Here is a 23961-nt window from a genome sequence, read left to right as displayed (position 1 = left end):
TATACTCAAAAGAACATATCCAATGTACCAGGGCTCGCGGTCCAATGTAACCGCAGCAAAGTTAACCTATAGCTTACGACAATTTTATATATATATATATATATATATATATATATATATATAAAATAAATTTCTAAAAAAAATAATTTTTTTATCTTTTTTCCTAGAATATCCCCTTTAATCTTATATATGTGTACATATATATATATATATATATATATATATATATATATATATATTACCATTAACAATTAAATTTTTTATCAACTAAATGGCCGATATCTTGTATAAATACTCTCAAATGTAAGCAATGAGATTGCCGAGTTGGATGACACGAAGATATCCTTCTATGATCACATCATAAATTCAAGTAACGTTTGTCAAACACGGGGGCAAAAAACTCTTGGTTTGGTTTGCTCCAGAACGTGCGAATCTAAAAGGAATAGTTTATCCGAATCTTGAAAACTTGGCTAATTTATGTCTTCCTCCTAGATCTACCGGGGCGAGGGGCCGAAGCATCGTCATCTTTCCCATTCTCTTCTCTCTCTTCCCTGCTCCCTGCAGCATCGGTCTCTGCAGCTCCAGCGTTCTTGGCTTCAGTAGTCGGAGCGGCAGCAGCCTGTATAATTCAAAGAAGATATTAGAAATCGAAGTAATATTAAGCTGCAAGGTGGAATGAATGATGAAGCAGAACAGAACCAGAAGTAATCACCTGAGGCTTCTTTCTGCCAAAGAGTGTCCTGAAGATGACAGTAGCGAAGACCACCACTATGGCAACTAGCACTCCAATAGTGAGGTTAGGTTGTTTCTCTGCCTTCTCGATGACATCCTGCAAAGAGAAGCTGGGTCAGACGCCAAAAAGACAATAGTAATATATAACAGCACAATGTTATTTTCTACATCATGCAATGGCGACGGTTCCGTAGCTAGATAAAATAAAAGGACTCCTCAAAAAGCTTAGAATTTGGGAAAGCGAAAGTACAATCGGACTCACAATTATTTTGATCTTGTATGCCTCCAAGAAAGGAATATCTGCTATCTTGTAAAGAACATCAAATGCTTGCTTCTGCAATACAAACAAGATAGTGATGATTATAAATGTCAAGCACAAGGAAAACAAACTCAAGTAACTTGATGTCAGGAACTAATTCTAGTGGAATAGTTAAGTCACCTGGAAACCTGAAAGTCCATCTGAGGGCGACGCTGCAGCAGCATCTTCAGCCTTCTGCTTTTCTTTCTCGATTTCATATTTAGGCTTCCATGTGTCTGCCCTGTATGACTCGGCAACTTTCTCATTAGTAGAAATCAAAATATTGTCAAAGAGAATGCCATCCTGCATCGTCCAAATCTCAATGCCAATAGCGGCGATTGGCTCAAAGTCTGGTTTGTCAAGCTCGAAGTAGTCAGGGTTATCTATCTCTTGTGGCTTCCAGATACCCTTGTAGTTTGGGTTGTCGATTAAAGGAGCGTGCCATTTTCCCTTGTATGCTGGGTTGTGCTTCATTGGCTTCTTCCACTCTCCACAGCCAGGTGCTGCTTCGCACTTTGGGTTGTCTATTTTTTGTGCTTCCCATTCTCCATCCTCTTCATCGTCCCAATCTTCTGGTTTTGTGGCTTCAGGATCATCAATTTCTTCAGGTTCATCATCCAACCATCCTTCAGGTTTGACGGCTTCCTCATCTTCAATCTCCATTGGTGCATCTTCATCCCAGTCGTCTGGTTTTACAGCATCAGGGTCCGGTATTTTAGCCCTCTCATCCCAGTCCTCGGGTTTCTTATCATCAGGATCAGGTATGGTCTTCGGTGGAACAAGTGCTGGCTCAAAGTCATCAGCAGACAAGAAATTTGCTGTTTTCTTTTCTTCTCCATCAATCAAAATTTTCAACTCATTATCGGGCTTCAGAATAGCAGTATACACGTGTGAGAGTTTGTCATATGGGACAGATGGAGGGAACTTCAAATGATGCTCCACAAACTTCCCAGTTTTTGGATTCTTGTGCTGGAGGATGAAATGCACTTTATTTGTGGCTCCGCACTTATCAGGTCCAAACATGATAGAATATGGGGATTCATTGTCGAATCCCTTGGGAATCCATCCGGTTTCCTGAGCACGGAGGTATTTCAGATATGCACCTCCACATTCAAGTCCATTCTGCAGTCTAACTTCAAACTGCAGAACAACAGTTCCATCCTTGAGAGTGATGGGTCCATCAAGTTCCTTAACTATCGCATATTTCCTAGCATTTTCACTAACAAGAAGCCCATAATCTTCATGACCATCACTCTTGGAGTGTTTCCATAGACCTAATCAACATATACAACAAACCTGAGATGGAAGCCAGTGGGTACCAAGAGACCATAATGACAGCAAATGTAGGAGAAAGTAAATTTAAAGCAGGCCCTTGGAGTCGATATTAATGCATAGCACAGAGAATGATGTCATTATATAGTCATCAAATGAAATGAAACACAGAAAATAATGTTGCTCTGCAAGAAATCTATATCTATGCATCCATAAGACTAGAAACATAGGAGAAGGAGAAGGGATTGTCATCGAACATAATTGAACTTCTTTAGGTAAACATTGGGATAGGAAACCTTTAAATAGTTGTATGCATGTTGCTCACCACAGCAAATTCAAGCTGAGGTAAGTACATAGTTGTATGTTGCTCTGAGAATTACACACATATCGTTCATGATTAAACTACCCATTGAGCTATGGCCCTATTATATTTGGGATTGACGAATCTTCTTCTACTATTATTCTCAACTAAATCAAGAGCATTTATATCCATATTTATAGTTTCTAATATAAATCCCCTTAAGTCTTACCTATCCTTGCAGTACTAGTACTATCTTAATTAGATCATGTGTATATCTCCTCTCCTTAGAACATGTCCATATCATTCTTGACGATTCTCTCTCATTTTATCCCCTAACCATAACAATACACAAAACTAGCACATCTCAATATATACATATAGGCTTCATCGAATTCAGACTACGATTACAAATATGCTCATGTCACACAAACTAGAGAACATACTCTAACTTGAGGAGGCACAACCATCAAACTTATCACTGAACCAACATAACCATTAGGCCAAAAATTTTCATTTATAATATAGGAATCAGAGAATAAATGAACAGTTATCCATTTTCACCATAATGATATCTAGTGTAACCAAGTACCTCCAGATTTCCCATGACTTTTGGGAAACTTTATTCTTGAATCTTGCTACATTAAAGATCCAAACTATGAAAAACCGAATGTGATCCACATCAGGCATTCAGATCCACAGATGCAAGAAGGATTTTAAAGATGTAAAATCTTGATCAAGGTATGTAATAAAAAAAATAGATGAACCAAATGAAAAGAACTCCACGTTCCATCAAGCATTCAGTAACTCCACAGTTGATGAATCTTTGTGACGTCTCTTTTCTCACTAGCTTATCAATGTTGATGGCCTTTTAACGTATTCTACAACTGCAAATAACATTTTGCATTCCTCTCCAAACTCAAACTATCCATCACTAGGTATTAGCGAATCTCAATCTGATAAATGTCCCATTAATACGAACTGAGCACCTCAGATCATGGCGTTTCCTCTACAAAGGAGGCTTGAATCATATAACAAATAGTGACATCCCTTTTAGTGTTGGAAATCTCACCAAATTTGTGGACAATACTACAAACCACACCGATCCAAATACTTGATGGTCGGCAAGTATATCACACCAACAAATTAATCGAACGGCTCCGGGTAAGGCATAAACTGATGAAAGCTCGACATTAACTGATCAGTCGTGATAAAAAAGAAATCTTGGTCTAGTTAAGTCAATTTGCGACTTATGTGAGGCAAAACACATCAAGAAGTCAATTCACCTCAGTATATGAAGCACAGAAGATCTGAGTCATGTATATTCAATCAATAATTTAGTGTAGAAAGCTCTTACAAGAGAACCAATAAGCTTAAACGCAATGTTGCTCAGATCCAATAACAGTAACGTATCATCGATCAAACATCGGGGGAAGCAACCAGCCAAAACCAAAAAGACGAAATCATCACGTTTCGAAAGAGGTAATCTTGTACCTTGGTAGTCGTCCTTCTCGGACACGATCCACCGCCCCTCGAACGGCTCATCGAACGACTCGTAGAACCACTGAATCAAAACCCACTAGAATTTAAATTCAAGAGCTCGGAAACATCAACTGCAGAATAAAAGACCGCTGAGGAAACAAATTACCGGATCCGAAGCCCAAATCTGGAGTAGAGAGGACGCGACCAGCAGGAGGAGGAACGGCGTGACGATCTTCCTACCGCCCATCGTGATGGGAACGAGGGGAACCGAGATCGGAATGGAGACGACGCGAAGAAGCAAGGGGGTAAATGTAAGAGAGAGGTGTGGGCATCTTAAAGCGAATCCGACGGTGTAAATATGAAAGCGTCGCCGTGACTAGTTTCCGCCAATGACATGAAAGACCACGTCGAGCTGGCCAATGGAGCTTCCCCACGTCATTCCCTCAAGCGGGTTCCCCCTTTTTCCATCAGAACAAATTGAGACCGTAGATCCTCGTTGCCTTAAAATGGACGGCCCAGATAACGCTCACCATCTCGGCCAGATATGTCATCGGAGTTGATTCGAATTGCGCCTGTTGAGGTCCGAATCTGACACTGTTATATCCGACATGATATTTCGTAGCGGATCGGTTCCGACGTTTCATTAATTATACTCATCGATAATCGCTATTTACTGAAATCCAAATAAATAATTTTATGTCGAGCCACGTGTCACTATCGAGACTGTAAGATTCGTGCTCTATGGATTACTCGAAGGTTTATTTCGATCCAACCAACGACGGCGTACCCACGTAATTACAGACAACTACAGGAGCTCAGAGATCGAAGAGGATAGAAGAAGAGAAGCAGAACACTGACAAGCTATCTACAGAGAGAGCACTTCGTAGCGGCAGCTCCACCCATGTCTTCACTCGAGCCTGCTCGGGTCCACTCCCACCGATTTCAACGTCTCCACCTTCCTCGGCCTGTCACTGCCACCAAGGAATCTTACGTTTACGTGTGCAGGGGAAGAATACGAGGAAGAAGATACGGGAAAAGAGAGGGTCGCTTACATGACGTGACCACGGGTGGCCCAGACGGCGTCGAAGTCCTGCAGGTGGGCGACCCGGCGGAAGACGGAGCCGCTAATGAAGCGCTCCGCCTCCGCCGCAGCCCACTCAGGGTCCACCACCTCGGGCACCGTCTCCCGCTTCTTCTTGCTCACCAGCACGTTGGGCGAGTGGCGTAGCTGCTGCTGCGCGGTGTGGATGCCGAACGACGCCGACAGCAGGATCAGCCCGAGCGCCACGTACACCGGCACGAACTCCCCCCTGCGGTCGCTTCGCCCCCCTTATTAGCTCTTCCAAGGTAGTAGACACAAGAAGGAAGAAGCCGTAAAGCGTAGTATGCTACCTCGGCTTGGGCTTCAGGACGGGATGGTGGCCTAAGACGTCGTCGGCAGTGGGCGCTATGGGCCGCATCCTCGGCGCCGTCGACGTGGTGAACTGCCGAGCGGAAGCGAGTGATCTCCAGGAGGCCTGTGCATATGGATTCGGCGTGTGCGATCACGCTCATGTTCTTATGTAGTGACAGTGTCACATAGCCAAAATCTACAGGGACAGGGAACTGCAGAGGGCTTACCAAAGCTCTTGAAGCCATGAAGAAGAACGGTTGGAGGACAAGCAAACGTCGGTATTCGCCTGACACAAAGAGGAGAGACCGAGTCGATCAGAGAACGAGCAGTGGGCAGACTGTTCGATTGTCGAGTGGGGAAGGAAGGCATTAATAAAGAGGCTGAGGGTGGCATATATGGGACGCGTGTAGGGCTGGTAGAGGGACACGTGACAATGGAAGAAGGTGCTGGAAGTGGCACGAAAGTAGGCGAAACGAGGGGAGTCGGTTTCGGTCACGTACGATGTGGACAGACAAAGGTCTAATAAAATTGATTAGAAATTGTAATTACTCTTTTGAAAAATAATTTTTCATCTATATATTAGGCATTTTAAACTAATTAGTATAATATTTATTTATAATTGTGATTAAACATATGATTCCATCAATTCAGTTCTGATAATTATGCTGCAAAGATTAGGGAAATCACGCTGAAAACACTTATTCCACATCAAACATTGCCCTCAAAACTGACCTAAAAGCACACAACAGTGGCATTCAATAGCTTCAAGTGCACAATTCATAATGTTTTAGAGAATGAATACATGACCAGTAGTATTACTGAAACACTGGCTTTGAATGAAGTCATTCTCAGACATACATGCCAATCTACTCGATGGCACAAAAAACATGGCAAATTGACACAAAAAAAGTTGTATTCACAATGACAGGGCATACTAACTGACGCCAGTTTGCAGCTTAGACATACCTTGGATGCTATAGGAACTCTTAACCGTCAATACCTCAGGTATTTACAGGACCAAATTCTCCTTGAGACTGGCATTTCGGCAGATTCAACAGCTAGGATTACTGGGCCAAGATTGGTGAGGGTCTGATGGACATATAACCAGAAGGTGAATTTACAAGAGCATAGGCAGTAAGGTGAGGGTTAATTCTGTGAGGAGGTCATGCTAGAGCAGGGGCAACACAATGCTGCTTGGAGTTTGCCGCAAGCAAAGCCTTCGATTCTCACTTTGGGGTTCCCTTCGAAAGAAGACCTGCAGGTCGGAGACCCTCCTCTTTCGACTCTTCCTGCAGGCTTCATGCCAGGAGAGTTTCCTCGAGAAGAAGATAAGAACTGGGCTTGCTTGGCAAACTGCACATCATGGATGACCGGATTGTCAGTGCGTACAGGAGGCGAGCCACAGAAGAAGCCCATTTGACTGCTCGAGTCCAGATCATTGTCCGTGTCAGCCTGGCAGCAAATAAGCCTCTTTTAGATTGCCAAAGGTGAGGATTGGAAGGAAGTTTATGCCATTGTTATATGAGCGTGCAATTCAGAAACATACCTGACTCAGGATACGATCAAGAATCTCAGAAGCAGAATCCACTTTGTACATAGGCAAGATGCTGCAGAAAGGGGTCTAGCAAAATTAATGAACAATGTATAACCACAACTTAAAACTAATCCATCATGTCAAAATTGTATTTTGTTTCTGCTTTATAAATTGTCGACATAATAAAGAGCCTATAGGTTGGAAACTGTGTACACAATCAAATGCTTCACGTATGATTTATGATGAATATGTAATGGACACATGAAACATGGATAGAGAAAGAAACATCCAAGACATAATCACCAACTGTGGTTTGCCTTGGTGAAAGTCAACGTATTCACAATCTTGAATGGATTATTTCCCAAAATTCACAATGTGTAAACACATAGTCTTGACTTTTAGGATAAGCAAAAACAAAGATGAAAGGAACCCAATCACACAACATAATAGAACCACATTTTGTCAATAGAACAAAAATGTTTTACAAAGGTCTCAGGAGTTTGCTAGAAAAACACAAACAAACAACAAAAACATTATAAAACAATTTGAATATCATGCAAACTCACCCCTGTGGCTTGGAACTGACTATATTGAGAGTATTAATGAAACAAGGAACTCTTGTTGCTCGACAAGGTCGCGGACAAATGACTTCAGACCTGGAATTTGGCTGGTTATCAATTTGCCAAAACCTTGATTTCCTATCCGACATGCAATCTGGATATAGTTGTCCAATGGTATTAAATCTCACAGGGCAGTTATCCATTTTAAATATCTCCTGTATCACAAAACATAGAAGCAACATAAAATGATGCATGACCATATACATATATAAACATACATCTAATTTTATATGATTAAGACATGGATGATAACATTTAACAAAAAATTTCAAAGTTCTCTAAGAATTGGATTTCATATAAAGACCTATTCACCTGGCATATACATGTGTAGGAGAAATTTACAGATCTAGCATTCACAAAGAATGCAATGATTTCACTGACTAAAATCAGCATTTCATAGGCATCGAACACATTGAACTATAGGAAACAAATACATGGATTTAGCTTGTCAATTCACTAGAATAAACACAAAATTAGGATAAAGATGCATTGACAGCCAAAAGCTAGGTGTTGTAACAGGAAAGATGTATGGTTAATTCAAAAAAATCAAAAGATAACATATGCTGAAGTTTATAAAGGTAGTAAGATAAACATATTAATCAAAGTATTCTCACATATAAAACTTAACAGTCACATGCCAAATTGCCTAAAACCAACCAACACAGTCAATTAAACAATCTCCCTTGAAAAAAAGCACAAAGGCAGGAAAATAGAAGAAACCAAAATCTACAATCGATACCATTAGAGAAAACTGATTTGACCATCATCTAACAATAAACTTGTTCAAAAACAACTCCCATGTAGCAATATTCTAGAAAATGCTATTGACCGTCGTAACAGTGCTAATGCATTTTACCCACCATCCCATCATAAAAAGACTTTCACATAAGATTGTATGTCAATAATGTTGATTATAGACCACTTTATGCAACTATAATTGATATGCCATCCAAATAATGACCGATAGCAAGTTCCATCCAATCTGTTTCCTTCTGCATGATTTCAAGTGGACCTCATACACAGGAATATTTACAGCATTGTTCATGCAGTTCAGATGCTGCTCTAAAAGTAGCAATCTACATCATGAAAAGGCAAAGAATCATGTATCATGATATAAAGCTCAGAGAAGCAAGACATATTCTGTGACTTTGTATCTTAACAGTCAAAAAGTAGATAATTGACACTTAAATAATATTTTCCATTAAACCACTAAAAAAGCAATCTAATGGGATCATTTTCAGCCGAAACCTCCAAGTTGGACAGATACTAGTAACCATGATTTAAAACCATTTAAAACAAATTGTCCCCAGAGATACTCATGCATGTGTCATTTAAAAAAAAAAAACATACTCTCTTCTCTAGAGAAAGCCACTTAAATGTAAAGAATTTCTCCCATCAAGTATATTCTTTAGACTGCCTCTTCTAGTTCTTTCTCCAAAATCCTCCTAATTATTCTTGTACATACAACTCATTAAGTGGATTCTGGACAATCTTCAGCAATGAACTGAGAAATTTGTGGTTTGAGCTTAGGATAGGCCAAACCCAGTTTTGACCGCCCAATCTGGTGAACCTTGCCTTGACATTTGAAATGTAAAAATATTACCACAGAACCCAATCTTGAAGCAACTCCAGCCACAGAACCCAAGGAACTCAGAAGTGTAAAAATATTACCACAGAATGAATGATTTTATCTCAATTTTCAGAGGCTATTTACCAAAGACACACATTTGAAATGGACCTGGCATTTAAATAAAGCTATCGGTAAAAAAAAAGTTTCCTACACAAAAAGCACAACAAAACATCTGGAAAGATTCCAACAAGCAACTATAACTCCCCATATGTCCAAGTTGCTTACGAAAAGTGAAAAAAAAAATATTCTTTGAGAAAAAAAATATTCTTCCATCGAGCAAAAAGAAAGAAGACGTTGTTAAATAGATTTCTAGTGAAGTCTACTACATTTAGCTTCACTAAAACACTACACGGTAGAAGGTCCACTAGGATACCAAGCAAATTAATAAAAGAAGAGAAACCAAAAACTAAGGGAAAGAATACCCTTTTTCACTGTATCAGCAGTTGAGATTGTAGCCCATATTGCGACCATATAGAATATTTCCTAAGAAGACAACTGAGAAGGGCTACTTTGTTAAAAAAAAAAAGAAACAAAAAACTTTGGCCAAACTGATAGAAACAGAAATAAGTTCCTCCCTCTAATGCACATCACTACAATGAACGCCAATATCCATATATTTACAAGAAAGAATATTTTTCCGATATAGAAACCTTTATAATCTGTCGTAGAAAATCCAGGAAACTGAGAGTAGAGACCATTTGGTGTGCGACCAGATCGGATCATAGACAAAAGAAACACCAAGCTTTATTTAATGAAAAGTGATGAGGGTAATAATGGCGACATGACGCGCCACGACGTCAGCCGCACCTGGACGACACTCTGCCCAAAGAGGGCAATAATGTCGACGCGATGTGCGCTGACGTCACCCGCCCTCAGACAACGATTTCATCGTACACGCTCGAGGCAGAAGAGAACGGCGACCGAGGCACGCCCATACCCTGCGGTAGTTCGATTCTTCACGCCACGCCAACTCAAAGTCAGACGCTACCTGCCCCCTGCAGGCGGGCAGCTCAGGAAGCAGTATGCTTCCCTATAAATACCCTCTCGTTCATTAGAAAAGGGGAGAGACACACTAAAACACTTCTTCTCCTGAAACCCCCTCCACATCTGCTAACTTGATCGTCGGAGGGGTCGAGCCGAGCGCCTCGGCCCGACCTTTGTGCAGGTGCGAGTCCGAAGGTCTCCTCCGGACGCGCAGGCGAGGAGTTCCTGCCCGGAAGAGACGACTACGCCATCCCGATCGGACACCGCCCCCGACCTCCTCAGCGGGCTCGAGGAACGCCGTACAAGATCCCCGCCCATTCGGACCCGAACCAAGCTGTGCTGGCCCCGAGGCCACGGCATAAAGTTGTTTACACTAACAGATTGGCGCTAGAAGGAGGGTCGTCCGAATGTCGAGCGACCAGCAGATCCACTCTGACGAACCCGCAGCTGTGGGGTTACGTTCGGTCAGCACCCCGGAAGAAAATCTCCCGTGTGACGAACGCCCCGCCACAACATCGGAGCGCTACTGGCGGTTGTTCAACGACCCAGGTTTATCGCCGCCCAACGGTGCCCCCGCCGGCCCGCTGCCTGTATCGCCCGAAGCCTTTCACGACCTCGTTCATCAAGTCCGAGCTCTGACGAGCGTGATGCAAACAATCATCCCGCTCATTTCCCATCCGACGCCCCCGCATATGACCCAGCCTTTGCAACAGCGGGAGCCCCCCACCCGGACTCACGCACCACTTCCCGAGTTCCCCACTTCGCCTCGGAACCAATCAGCCCAACTCGGGAATCGAGGGGCGGAAAATCCGATGGCTCGCCCGGAGCCCGAGGCGCCATCTGTGGACTCGACGAATGCCCTGCGAGCCCAGCTGCGCCTTGTTAGTCAACAACTCGACGAAGTACAGCAGGAGGTTCACAGGTCAAAGGAAGAGCTCGAGGCGGACGGTCCCCATTCGCACCCGAAATACAAGATCAAATGATTCCACCGCACTTCCGGCTCCCTTCGCTGGACGCCTATGACGGCGCCACTGACCCGACTGACCACGTAGCCGCTTTCCGTGCCCAGATTGTTAGTGTAAACAACTTTATGTCGTGGCCTCGGGGCCAGCACGGCTTGGTTCGGGTTCGAATGGGCAGGGATCTTGTACGGCGTTCCTCGAGCCCGCTGAGGAGGTCGGGGGCGGTGTTCGATCGGGATGACGTAGTCGTCTCTTCCGGGCAGGAACTCCTCGCCTGCGCGTCCGAAGGAGACCTTCGGACTCGCACCTGCACAAAGGTCGGGCCGAGGAGCTCGGCTCGACCCCTCCGACGATCAAGTTAGCAGATGTGGAGGGGGTTTCAGGAGAAGAAGTGTTTTAGTCTCTCCCCCTTTTCTAATAAACGAGAGGGTATTTATAGGGAAGCATACTGCTTCCTGAGCTACCCGCCTGCAGGGGGCAGGTAGCGTCTGACTTTGAGTTGCCGTGCCGTGAATAACCGAACGCAGGGTATGGGCGTGCCTCGGTCGCCGTTCTCTTCTCCCTCGGTCAAGCGTGTACGATGAAATCGTTATCTGAGGGCGGGTGATGTCAACGCACATCGCGTCAACATTATTGCCCTCTTTGGGTAGAGTGTCGTCCAGGTGCGGCTGACGTCGTGGCACGTCATGTCGCCATTATTACCCTCATCATATTCCCCCCCCCCCCCCGAAAGAAGCTATGCGTCGGCTGTTGTCAAAAGGGGGAGTCCGAGGCATGGGTTCAGCCTCCAGTACCGTGGTAGTCTTAGGCGACATGAGGCCGAGGAGCACGTCTCGGGCGGGCAGGCCGCGCAGAGGAGGTGGTCTCGGGCGACATGAGGCCGAGGAGCACGTCTCGGGCGGGCAGGCCGCACAAAGGAGGTGGTCTCGGGCGACATGAGGCCGAGGAGCACGTCTCGGGCGGGCAGGCCGCACAAAGGAGGTGGTCTCGGGCGACATGAGGCCGAGGAGTACATCTCGGGCAGGCCGTGCAGAGGAGGTGGTCTCGAGCGTCATGAGGCCGAGGAGCACGTCTCGGGCGGGCAGGCCACGGAGAGTTGGTGGTCTCAGGCGACACAGGCCGAGAAGCACGTCTCGGGCGGGCAGGCCGCGCAGAGGAGGTGGTCTCGGGCGACATGAGGCCGAGGAGCACATCTCGGGCGGGCAGGCCGCGCAGAGGAGGTGGTCTCGGGTGACATGAGGCCTAGGAGCACGACTCGGGCGGGCAGGCCGCGCAGAGGAGGTGGTCTCGGGCGACATGAGGCCGAGGAGTACGTCTCGGGCGGGCAGGCCGCGCAGAGGAGGTGGTCTCGGGCGACATGAGGCCGAGGAGCACGTCTCGGGCGGGCAGGCCGCGCGGAGGAGGTGGTCTCGGGTGACAGAGGCCGAGGAGCCACTTCGTTTTGGTTAGTGACTAATTACTTAGCCGTGCGCGGGCACGAGCGGTCAGGTTGCTTTCTTCCTAGGGAAGCTCAAGGGGCCGTCACTTTCGGGAGTCGCTGGCTTTCGAGGTTGACATGATTAGCGCTTTCGTATTCGCACCGCGCGATATTTGGTTGCCACATCAGGCTACATTTATGGCGAAGTGACGTTGGGTCATCGCAGCGCACTTCGGGAGAGGAAGGGTCGCCGTTTTGGCGGGATGTGGCCTATAAATAGCGCATCGTCGGCTTCCTGCACGTCCTGACACTTGCATTTGTTCAACCCTCTCTCCGTGCGACCTTGTTTCGTACCCATCGACCGCCCTACCTTCCTTTCCAAGACTTGGTAAGGATGACTTCTCTTTCTCTGCCCTCTTCTTCCTCGCCTTCCACTTCCGGTACTGTCGGAGAGAGGGCGTTGTCGGCGAGTCCCCGCTCGTCGTCCGACGAGAGGGCTGTCAAAGCCCTCGAGTCGCTAATGTGGCCACATGACCTCGACTCAACTGTGAGCGAGTCGTCACTCGGCTCCCTTCGGGATCGTTATGGTATCCCGGCGGAATTCACGCTGATTGCCCCCGAGCTGGGGCAGCGAGCGTATGACCCTATACCTAGGGGCTTCGCCGTAACCCTGGACGCCTTTGAGGCCGGGTTGCGCCTTCCTCTCAACCCAGTCATAAGCTCGTGCGTCTCGTGGTGGCGCATTTCCCCTTCTCAGATGGCGCCAAATTCCTAGCGCTATCTGGTGGCATTCCTAAGGGAATGTTACTACTCCAGCATTCCTCCGAGCCGGTCCCTTTTTCTCTCCTGCTTCCGTCTATCCAGGGGGTCGGGGGGTTATTACCTGTCCACCCGACCGGGCTTCCAGGTCAGCGGGGCTCCTTCCAGCAACAAGGGGTGGAAGGAGCGTTTCTTCTACGTATGCCATTCGGAGGGCTGGAGTTTTGGGCTCCGGTGGGCGGCGCGCGCCGTCGACAACACCGCCCTTGTCCTGGACGAGGAGGAGCGCCAGGCCCTTCGAAGACTGAAGGAGATTCTCCCGACCTCCCGAGTCATCCGGAAGATGACCGAGGTATGGCTGGTCGAGGCGGGTCTGAGCCCGGTGCCTCGAGGTATGCCTTAAGAGGGTAGCTGTATGTTTTCGTGTTTTTGGTGTTCTGACCGAGGTCGTCGTTTTTCTTGTAGAAATGGTGAACCTTGTTGCTGTGCGCGGAGGGCGCTCTTCGTCGACCACATTCCCGCGTCATTCGGTTGGCCCGGGCATCGGCACGAGGGAGGCGCCGGTGGAGCTCGAGGCCGGCCGTCCGCGGAAGATGGCCAAGATTGCTGCCCAAAAGAAACCAAAGCCGCTAGGGGCTCGGGCATGTGAAGTCGCTGTGGAGTCGAGCACACGCGACTGACGACGAGGACTTAGCCGGGGGGAGGCCGGGCCGAGCAACGAGGGGGCGGGGAAAGCGCCCAGGGAGCCCTTCATTCGGGACTTGTGTCGCCTCCCTACGGGGGCGCCGAACGAGTCCTATCAGGCGCGCTTGATGGGCGAGCTTTCGCAGGGCCAACCCTCCGACCGGTTAGCGGCCCGTTGGGGGAAACTGCGGCCGAAGGGGAAACTGCGGCCGCGTTCATCCAAGGAGGGCTTCATCCTGATATGGCCCGCGAGCTGTATACCATGCCCTCGGATGTCCTGCTAGGCAAATCTGCGAAGTCATTGCTGTGGGTAAGCGTCTCGCCATTGGACCCCAACTTCCTGCCCGGGCGACATTGGTTCTGACCTTCTTTCTGCAGGGCCAACACTATACAATGGCGTTGGCTGATCGCGTGCGTGACGCGGGCCGGGCCCTCGGCATTCTGTGCGACCGGAATGCCGAGCTGCGCAAACAGCTCGAGGAGGTCCGTGCGGGGGCGGCTCCGGAGGCGGTTGTAGCAGCCGAGTAGCGCTCCTCGGAGCTAGAGGTGGAAGTGACACGCCTCAAGTCCGAGGCGATGGCAGCCGATTAGCGTACCTCGGCGCTGGAGGCGGAAGTCCTTCGCCTTAAATTTGAGGCGAAAGCGGCTGAAGAGGAGAAGGAGGGGCTCCAAGGGCTCCTAGGGGTGACACGGACCGAGGCTCGTTTGGCCCGGAACGAGGTGGTCACCCTGACTGAAAAGCTGGAAGGGGCCTTGGCTGAGGCGAAGGGGGCTTCAAAGGCTCTGGCTGCTGAGCGGGATCGGCGACCAGAAAAAGACAAGAAAATAATCGAGGACTACAAACAGTCCTTGGGCTTCCAGCTCGGGCTGGTCCGGTCGGGGCAGGTCACTTATGAGTACGGGTACCGGATTGCCCTGGGCCGATTCAGAACGCGCTACCCCGGACTGGAAATTGAGTTGGACCCTTTTGCCTCGCACCCCGAGGACTTAGACGTAGATATGCCGGACGAGGTTCCCTTCGACGATAGCGTCGGGGCTTCTGACGGCTAGGTTAAAAACTTGTAATTCTCTAGGGGGTCGGTTTTGACCGTGTGAGTCAAGGTCGAGTTCTGTAATCCTCGTTTTTTCTTAAATAAAAGAAAACTTTCCTTCTCTTGCGTGTTACCCAGCTTCCACTCCCCTTAGACGAAAAATTTCTTAAGGTTATGGACATTCCATTTTCTCGGCACAGAAGAGCCATCCATTATCGCGAGCCGGTATGTGCCCGGTCGGATTATCTCGAGCATATCAAGGCCGGCTCGAAGTCCTTCGTCTGTGGTTCTCTCGTCGTAGTTTCTTGTCCGAAGGGTGGGAATAACTACCTCGGGCGGTAGGACAGCTTCGGTCCCGAACACGAGGCTGTAGGGGGATTCTCCAGTTGCGGTTTTGGGGGTGGTGCGTAATGACCATAAGACGCTCGGGAGTTCGTCCGTCCAAGCCGATCGGGCTGCGGACACTCTTCTTTTGAGCCCGTCTAGAATGGATCGATTGGTTACCTCCGCTAGCCCGTTTGTCTGAGGGTAAGCCACCGAGCTGAACCTCAGTTGGATCCCGTGGCTTGCACAGAACTCCCGGAACCTTTTACCGGCGAACTAGGGCCCATTGTCTGTAATGATGGTTTTGGGCAAGCCAAACCGAGTCACTAGGTTCCTCCACACGAACTTCTCTATTTGTTGCTCCGTGATCGTCGCTAGTGGTTCGGCCTCAACCCACTTGGTGAAGTAATCCACTCCCATGACGATGTATTTCCGCTGTCCCGAACCGGACGGGAAAGGTCCGAGCAGGTCCAAACCCCACTGTGCAAACGGCCATGCGCAGTCGATGGGGGTGAGCGGGACCGCGGGCTGCCGGGGCGCGCGGGCGTGCTCCTGGCATGCGCTGCACCGTTGCACGTAAACCTTCGCGTCTCGGCACATGGTTGGCCAGTAGTACCCTTTGCTAAGTATTTTGTGCGCCAAGGTTCGCCCGCCGAAGTGCTCACCGCAGACCCCTTCGTGGACTCGACCAGAACCGACCGAGCTTCGCCGGGCTCCAAGCACCGTAGGAGAGGGTGTGAGAAGGACCGCTTATAGAGTCGTCCGCCCATCTCTGAGTACCACGCCTGCGTACGGCGCAGGCGCCGAGCCGTAGCCTCGTCGGGGGGAAGGGTCCCGTCCCGCTTGAAGCGCAGCATTTCTTGTACCCATGTGGTCTGCGCGCCGCCCGAGGTCGCAACAGCAATTTCGATGGCACGGAAAGGGAGCTCCTCGACCTCGGGTCAGGCTTCGGGGGCTAACTTCGACGCTAGCTTAGCTAGTGTGTCGGCTCGCTCGTTCTCGCCCCTCGAGACATTAGATAATGCAAAATGAGAGAACTTGGCGGTCAATTTCTTTACCTGTGCCAGGTACTTCGCCATGATTGGGTCCCGAGCCTCGTATCCACCGCTGAGCTGCTCAGCTACCAGTTGTGAGTCGGTGAGGACGTGTATGGCAACCACTTGCATTTCGAGGGCCAACCTGAGTCCTGCTAGGAGCGCCTCGTATTCCGCCTCATTGTTGGTGGCTTGAAACCCGAAGTGGAGGGAGCGCTCGAATGATCGTCCGTCGGGAGCTAGTAGCACCAGCCCCGCGCCGGCGTCTTTTGAGTTGGCCGATCCGTCCACGTGCAGGACCCATCCTTCAGAAGGTTGCTCGAGATCCATGTCCTCGATCTGAGTTAATTCCGCGATGAAGTCGGCCACGGACTGGGCTTTGACAACGGTTCTTGGCACGTATCGTACGTCATACTCGGCGAGCTCCACCGCCCATTTGAGAAGACGCCCTGCAACATCAAACTTAGACAGGATCTGCCGGAGTGGTTGGTCGGTGATGACCTCCACCGGGTGAGCCTGGAAGTAGGGGCGTAGCTTCCGGGCTGACAACACAAGCGCCAGCACCAGTTTCTCGATCGGTGGGTACCGTTCCTCGGGCCCGTTCAGGACGTGGCTGATGTAGTAGACCGGTAGCTGTTCGCCGGAGGCTTCTTTGATCAGGACGGAACTGACTACGTGTCGGGAGGCAGTCAGGTAGAGGCCAAGCTTCTCCCGGAAGACACTGAGGCAAGTCGGGGGAGGCTGGCCAAGTGTCGTTTTACTTGTCCGAAGGCTTCCTCGCATTCCGCCGTCCATTGAAAGTTCTTCGGGTTCTTCAGCGCCCGGAAGAAGGGGAGGCAGCGATCACCCGATCGGGCAAGAAACCGAGACAGGGCGGCGAGCCTCCCGTTGAGGCGCTGCAGGTCTTTAATCGTCCGAGGTGACTACATGTTGATAACTGCCTGGACCTTCTCCGGGTTGGCGTCAATTCCTCTTTCGTGTATGATAAATCCGAGGAACTTTCCTGAGGTGACGCCGAAAGCACACTTCGCGGGGTTGAGTCGCATGCCGAACTCGCGCAGCGTGACGAATGTCTCGACCAGATCGGCAAGGTGAGCTTCTGCCGCTTGGCTTTTTACAATCATGTCGTCGACGTAGACTTCCATGTTTCGTCCGAGAACAGTGAACAAGATGTTCGCCCACCAGATCGGACGAAACATGGAAGTCTACGTCGACAACATGATTGTAAAAAGCCAAGCGGCAGAAGCTCACCTTGCCGATCTGGCCGAGACATTCGCTACGCTGCGCAAGTTCGGCATGCGACTCAACCCACGCTGCGCAAGATCCCCGCCCATTCGGATCCGAACCAAGCCGTGCTGGCCTCGAGGCCACGGCATAAAGTTGTTTACACTAACAAAAAAAGGCTATTTTTCTTGAAAAGATGTTTCCTAATATATTGATGAGAGACTAATGCACTTGATGTCTAGATAATTCCAACAAGAAACACCAAGCAGAAGGAAATCAGGAAAACAACACATGAGGGAACTATCCACCACAGCTCAAATTCCAGAGACAAACTAGACAACTCCAGGAGAAAATCTCACGGGTCCAACAAAACCGGGCGAGGAAAGGTGCGGAAACCAAATTTAATACAGCAAAAGCTATTATCTCGCGTCCTTACAGTGTCAAAATCGCCGATCCCTTCCTATATCTGAAGATCGAACCCGATGGGTTCCGGACTGCCAGATCTGGCCTGTTTTTCACATCAAACCACCGGATCTCGCTCCGATTCCGAGATCACCATCAAGATCGAAGAAATCGGGCCATGGACCCCCAGACTCCCGTTATATACAGCATACAGCGCCCGAAACGCCAAGCGCGGAGGAAGGAGGGAGAGGAGAAGCAACAAAGGCACGAGGAGAAGCAACGAGAGGGAGGCCTCGTTCTCCTCCTCCTCCTCCTCCTCCTCCTCCTCCTTCCCTTCTCTTCTTCTTCGCCTCCGCGAGAGACGGCGAGGGCGACGAAGACGCCGCGCTGGCCTCACGGCCTTTTAATAGCCCCGTTGAGTCCACGATTAATCCCCCATCTAACCGGAGGTTACGGACGTCTTAATTCGTTGTCTTAATTAGCCCACACCTCATTTAGTCTCGTTCGTTTCCCCTAATTATCATATTATATGGCACTTTCTTCTGTCTTCCCTCCTTTGTCATCAACGACAGCTGTCATCTTTCTTCTCCATCTGGCAAAAAATAACCATACCGTTAACATACTCCGTACCTGCCTTGCTATCCAAATACACGTGGGACCCACCGAGTTGGGCTCGATCGATCGAAGGTGAGTGACGCGTGGGTAAACACTATCCGGTAGCAGAAGTACGCTGGCGAACCGAGTCTGACTCTGAGATCCCTGCTGGATTTACAGAGCCGATCCACCTTCTCATGAGTGCGTTATCCAAAGGGTCCCGCATTTTGGGTCCCCCGTGGCAGGAAATCAAGATGCCGGTAGACAGAAAGGTAGTTGTCGAACGCGTAGGTGAAGCAAGGAAACGGCACTGCGGGCGCCGTCAGTTAAGTGACCACGAAAAGCGAAAGATAATAACACTTAATTAAACGGCGAGGAGAGGCAGCGAGTTAATACACGGGCAGATTGGGTTGTGGGGAGGTAGGTAGATTCCCTTTTACTGAGGACGGTCCGACCGTGATCGTACGGCCAGAAACATCGTTTCGGTGGGAAAGCCCTCCCCGCAATTATTACCGTTGTGTCATCGGGAAACGTTTCCTTCTTCTTAATCCGAAAGATTCATTAACGTTAATCGTCACATTATTGCATTATTTAATGGCTAAATTCTTCTATTTTGTATTATCGTTTAAAAAAAGAAAAATATATATACAGTCGATGATGGACGGAGTGGAGAAGGGGAATATGGAATCTGTCGTTGCGTGGAATCAACGCGTGGTCGGTCAACGTTAACCGTCAGTCTGGTGCGTGCGCCAACTTGAAGTCAAAGCTGTGCAGAACGTTCACAGGCATTATGACATCACTGGATTCTATCTTCTTTTCTTTGTTTTCGCTGGAAAGATTATGACATCACTGGATTCTAATTACCCTTATAATTCATGCAGGTTCATTAAAAAGAGTGTCGTCATCATGTTATTAGATGAAACGATTACATTTATTTTCGCTGGGAAGATTATTACATCACAAGCAGTTCCAAGTGAAAATGAACGCATGGCGGAGATCGCCATGGGAACACAGCACACAGTATAGATACTAAAGCTTCATATATTATTATGCGGCGGCGATTCCTTGTTCTCGAACTCAGAGCAGACGTTAATGGCTTTTCTTCTTGGGCTGGCGGCGGCGGCTGGTGAGGCTGATGTGCACCCCGGGGCTGCCCACCGTGCAGGAGGAATTGAAGAGCAACGCGTTGTTCACGCTCTGAACGTTGCTGTTCACCAGTGTGATCATGGGTTTCTCCTCGTACGAATAGCCCTCGGCGTCGACCGTGGCGTGCTCTTCGTGAGATTTGTCGTCCTTCGTGTCATGGAACAGATGCTTTTTGGTGCGACGGGAGTAGGAAGAGCCGGCGTCCATGACCGCTCCGAGGTTGTGTCCTGCAATGGTTATGGCCACCATCTCGTTCTCGTCCTTCTTTGCCGCCGCCGTTGATGCTCTGTTATTCCCTGACCCTGAATGGTTTCCTTCCGCCTTGGGGGAGAGCGAGGGGATCTTCGTGTCGTTGGGCGATGCGTTGTGCTTGCTGTTGTGGTTCTTCTCGCGTGGCTCCCCGACGCCATTTCTGGAATTCTTGGCGCCCTTCTTGTCGCCATTGTCTTGCTCGACCGTGCGCTTTGGCGGGGTTTCAGCCAGTGGCTTGGATTCGGGCTCAGGATGTGGCATCAGGGTGGCGGAACTAGCCGGCTTCGAGTTGGTCCTGGGGGAGTGGGGTGGTGTTGGGGAGGAGGTCTTAATGTCCTTGGGAGATTGAGGAGGAGCCGGGGAGAGGGTCGCCGCCGCTACAGGGCTCGGGGACGGCAGGGGTGGCAGCGTCGGAGTCGGTGTTGGAGACGTAGTTTCGAGCGTCGGTGTTGGCGAGCGCTGCAGCGATGGAGTTGCCGCCACAGGTCTCGACGACGGCGGAGGTTCCGGCGTCGGAGTCGTAGTCACGGGCCTCGGCGATATCGCGCGCTGCAGCAGGGCCGCTGCCACAGGTCTCGGCGACGGCGGAGCTTGCGGCGTCGTAGTCGTGGTCTCAGGCCTCGGCGATGGCGAGCGCTGCAGCGTTGGGGTGGTTGCCTCTGGCCTCGAAGACGGCGGGGGTTGCGGCGCCGTAGCCATAGTTTCAGACCTCGGGGACGGCGGGGCTGGTGGCGTCGGAGTCGTGGTCTCAGGCCTCGGCGATGGCGAGCGCTGCAGCGTTGGGGTGGTTGCCGCTGGTCTCGAAGACGGCGGGGTTTGCGGCGCTGCAGCTATAGTTTCAGACCTCAGGGATGGCGGGGATGGCTGGACTGGCGGCGTCGGAGTCGTGGTCTCAGGCCTCGGCGATGGCGAACGCTGCAGCATTGGGGTGGTTGCCGCTGGCCTCGAAGACGGCGGGGGTTGCGGCGCCGTAGTCAGAGTTTCAGACCTCGGGGACGGCGGGGCTGGCGGCGTTGAAGGTGTCCTTGCCTCAGGCTTCGGGGATTCCGGACGCTGCGATTTCGGGACCTCTGCACCAGCGTCAGCGTCACCATTGGTTGAAGCCTTTTGGGGAAGGCCAGCACCATCGGTGGCTGCAGGTGGTGCAGCAGGCTGAGTTGGCGGGGGTGGTGTTGGTTGGGTTTGGGGCGCTGGTGCAGGCAGGACCGGGACTCGCGTAGTTATCGAAGGTAACCTACCAACAGTCGGCGGTCGAAGAGGCTGCGCCGGCTGGGGCTGGGGCTGGGGCGGCGGTGGGTCCATTCTGGCCTGCGAGGCCAATCGGAGCAACCATGGGCGGCCGGTCGGCTGCAGGTTGGCCATTGCACTCGAGCTGCTATATCACTGGATGGTTGAGGAAAGCCGAGAGGAGATGGAGCGGGCAGAGGCTCCCTCGTCGGGTATTTGTAGGTCGTGGAGAAGGGGAAGGGTGAGAAAAGGCTGCCGCGCCGAGGATGACGTGTGAATAAACAATCGACAAAGGATCAGATACGAGAGAGAGGAAGAAGGTTGGTATCAGATTACCGGCCGGTGGAGTTCCAAATGCAGCCAACTGTTGCGTGTGCTGTTCGTGCATGGAATACACAACCACGTGCGTCAGCCAAATCAACCGTTACGATGGAGGCGGTTGGTTTTCCCTAACCGACACACTTAGCGGTGTAGTGAGTTCAGATAACCATCGAAACGAATCGAGACGTTAATTTGTAAGATAAATATGATGAATGCATCGAATTCATAATGTAAAAAAGAATTAAAGAATTATATTTTGAGAGATTGATAAGGTAAAATATATATTTAAAGAATTTAAAAAACTATATTTCCCATAAAAAAAAAGGGGAAAAATGAAGATAATATAGTAAATACGGATTGAGGACCATCTAATTAATAAACCGAATCGGCTAAAGGTCCAATTACCGGTCGGTTTGTTTCCGGTTTAGTAACTCGGGTTTATTTCGGCAACATAGAAATGAGACCTTTTTCGCTGAATTAATAGCCCAAGCGTACAGCCCAACCCATTAAGCCCATTTAGGGACGGTCCAAATTCGAGACCCATAAGTTTGGGTCGTATTGACCGGTCAACTATCCACGTCAGCCAACAACAGGGCGGAGTTAGATGATGTGGCGAAATGTTATTGGCCAGTCCTCTGCTGAGCTCGGAGAACACATCCTTTCATTACGAAACAGATACGTCTTCTCTTATGCATAGCCACTTGTAGTGTCCAAAGAGAGCAAAGGCAATACATACGCGAGAGAGAGAGGAGGAAAGGGACAAACACTTGGAAGGCAAAGGAAAACGCCACGTCCACCGGCGGGCGCGTACTGAGATTGCAGCCCTTCGCCCACCCATCAGTAGTAGTAAGAGGAGGAGGAGCCTCCGAGCTGGAACCCATCGGCGGCGGCGTCGTCCACCGCTGGCATCGGACCGAACAAGGGGCTGTGCACGTAGCCTTCCTCGAAGAAGATCCCGTGCGAGGCTGGGGATCCGTACCCGCCGAACTCCCCCAGTCCCGCCAGGTGCTCCTCACCCCCTGCCGTAGCACCACCGAAGTCCCACGGCGATGCCACCTCCGGCGCCGGCGGTGGAGACTGCGGCAAAGGCGGCAGCGCGGATGCCGGGTACTGCAGACCCTGTTCCTGATGTTGTTGCTGCTGCTGGTGGCGATAGCAACTCACCCCGGCGTCAGGAATTGTACTGGTGGTAGCGTTGTAGTAGCCTCCCTGACCTCCCACGGCGTCGGGAAGGGTAGCCTGGACAGGCGGCGGCGTGGAAACGAGGAAGGAGCAGGGCGGGGGCTGGAGGTCAGGGGAGAGGAAGGGGGTTAGGGAGGAGCCGGGCGGGAGGTCGGGGTAGGCGAAGTTGGTGCGGGCGCGGGGGCCGCGGAGGGCGCGGGCGGCGCGGTCGTACGCGACGGCCGCCTCCTCCGCCGTGTCGAAGGTGCCGAGCCAGTGCCGCTCCTTCGTCGCCGGGTCGCGTATCTCCGCCGCGTACCGCCCCCACGGCCGACGACGCACGCCAAGGTACCTCATGCCGCCTCCCTCCGTGGTCGTGTTGCTCCCGCCACTGCCGTTGGCCTCGTCGCCGTTGTCTTGCGGTTGCCTGCGTTTGCTTTTCTTGTCCTGAGCCGTACCAGAGACTGGAGTAGAAGACGAAGAGGAGGAGGATGAGGTAGAGAAGAAGAAAGAGAAACCCATTCGAGATAGAAAGAGAAGGCAACAGCAGGCAGCGATGTTTGTGTGTGGCTGGGTTTGCATGGTGAGGGGTTTATAGACAAGTTGATGTACATATATGATTCCTATGTTCTATTGGATGGACAGTGGAGTCTACAGTTGGTCAATCCAATGATTTGGACTGGTGGGATGAGTCTGCATGGATTCATTAATGACACTTTCATAAGAAATGTCATGAATTTTACTATGCAAATGCACATGATGTGTCAAAATTAAATGTCACATGAAATTGAAGAATACTTGCATGACTTGTAGACATTAAAGTATGGGATGAAAAGAAGACAGTCAAGATCAAACTGCTGCTTGACTGTCAAGATCAAGGCATTGCACACAGACATCCACACTCTTCCTATATGATCTTTGATGTACACTAAACCCCTCTAAAAGAACCTTTCAGGGATTCCAGAACTGTGGTTTAAGTAAAGCATGATCCTATCTGAGATTGACTTGGCTCTTCTTCTTCTTCTTCTTCTTCTTCTTCTTCTTCTTCTTCTTCTTCTTCTTCAATCTCCAACCTGACATGGTGATTAAACAATCTGCCACCCATGTCAGAAAGCTTGGTTTTCTTGTTTTTGGATCAAACATGCATGCTTGGGGGACAGTCATTCTGGATGTGCAAATC

The 23961-nt window shown here is 49.9% G+C and overlaps 4 protein-coding genes and 1 pseudogene across 4 annotated transcripts; all 5 read right to left on the bottom strand.

Moving 5' to 3' along the window:
• Positions 1-324: 324 nt before the first annotated feature.
• On the bottom strand, positions 325-4407 carry LOC135615552 (calnexin homolog 1-like). Its single transcript, XM_065114203.1, has 6 exons — positions 4249-4407; positions 4095-4164; positions 1172-2304; positions 995-1066; positions 713-829; positions 325-619 (listed from the first exon to the last, which is right to left on the bottom strand). Exons 1-6 carry the CDS (start codon positions 4327-4329, stop codon positions 476-478), a joined length of 1617 nt encoding a protein of 538 aa, XP_064970275.1. The 5' UTR covers positions 4330-4407; the 3' UTR covers positions 325-475.
• Positions 4408-4813: 406 nt separating this feature from the next.
• Positions 4814-5840, bottom strand: LOC135615557 (uncharacterized). The gene is made up of 4 exons (XM_065114212.1): positions 5703-5840; positions 5475-5599; positions 5135-5392; positions 4814-5053 (listed from the first exon to the last, which is right to left on the bottom strand). Exons 1-4 carry the CDS (start codon positions 5718-5720, stop codon positions 4990-4992), a joined length of 465 nt encoding a protein of 154 aa, XP_064970284.1. The 5' UTR covers positions 5721-5840; the 3' UTR covers positions 4814-4989.
• A 363-nt stretch (positions 5841-6203) lies between these two features.
• Positions 6204-18466, bottom strand: LOC135615547 (uncharacterized; annotated as a pseudogene).
• Positions 18467-19763: 1297 nt separating this feature from the next.
• Positions 19764-21434, bottom strand: LOC135635860 (vegetative cell wall protein gp1-like). The gene has a single exon (XM_065147258.1). It carries the CDS (start codon positions 21432-21434, stop codon positions 19764-19766), a length of 1671 nt encoding a protein of 556 aa, XP_065003330.1.
• Positions 21435-22133: 699 nt separating this feature from the next.
• LOC135636429 (ethylene-responsive transcription factor LEP-like) lies at positions 22134-23356 on the bottom strand. The gene has a single exon (XM_065148120.1). The coding sequence runs from the start codon at positions 23301-23303 to the stop codon at positions 22458-22460; it is 846 nt and encodes a 281-aa protein (XP_065004192.1). The 5' UTR covers positions 23304-23356; the 3' UTR covers positions 22134-22457.
• Positions 23357-23961: the final 605 nt, after the last annotated feature.

Source organism: Musa acuminata, chromosome BXJ1-3 (assembly GCF_036884655.1).
Source record: "Musa acuminata AAA Group cultivar baxijiao chromosome BXJ1-3, Cavendish_Baxijiao_AAA, whole genome shotgun sequence".
NCBI lineage: Eukaryota > Viridiplantae > Streptophyta > Magnoliopsida > Zingiberales > Musaceae > Musa > Musa acuminata.
This window is presented reverse-complemented; position numbering and strand designations above follow the sequence as displayed.

Excerpts from the sequence above, each read along its gene's own strand:
- LOC135615552 (XM_065114203.1), bottom strand. The coding sequence starts at position 4,329 with ATGGGCGGTAGGAAGATCGTCACGCCGTTCCTCCTCCTGCTGGTCGCG. Across the intron at positions 4,165-4,248 it reads AGATTTGGGCTTCGGATCCG|TGGTTCTACGAGTCGTTCGA; the intron begins GTAATTTGTTTC and ends GTTTTGATTCAG. Across the intron at positions 2,305-4,094 it reads CGAGAAGGACGACTACCAAG|GTCTATGGAAACACTCCAAG; the intron begins GTACAAGATTAC and ends TATGTTGATTAG.
- LOC135635860 (XM_065147258.1), bottom strand. The coding sequence starts at position 21,434 with ATGGCCAACCTGCAGCCGACCGGCCGCCCATGGTTGCTCCGATTGGCC.
- LOC135636429 (XM_065148120.1), bottom strand. The coding sequence starts at position 23,303 with ATGGGTTTCTCTTTCTTCTTCTCTACCTCATCCTCCTCCTCTTCGTCT.
- LOC135615557 (XM_065114212.1), bottom strand. Across the intron at positions 5,393-5,474 it reads GTCCTGAAGCCCAAGCCGAG|GGGGGAGTTCGTGCCGGTGT; the intron begins GTAGCATACTAC and ends AAGCGACCGCAG. Across the intron at positions 5,054-5,134 it reads GCCACCCGTGGTCACGTCAT|TGACAGGCCGAGGAAGGTGG; the intron begins GTAAGCGACCCT and ends CCTTGGTGGCAG.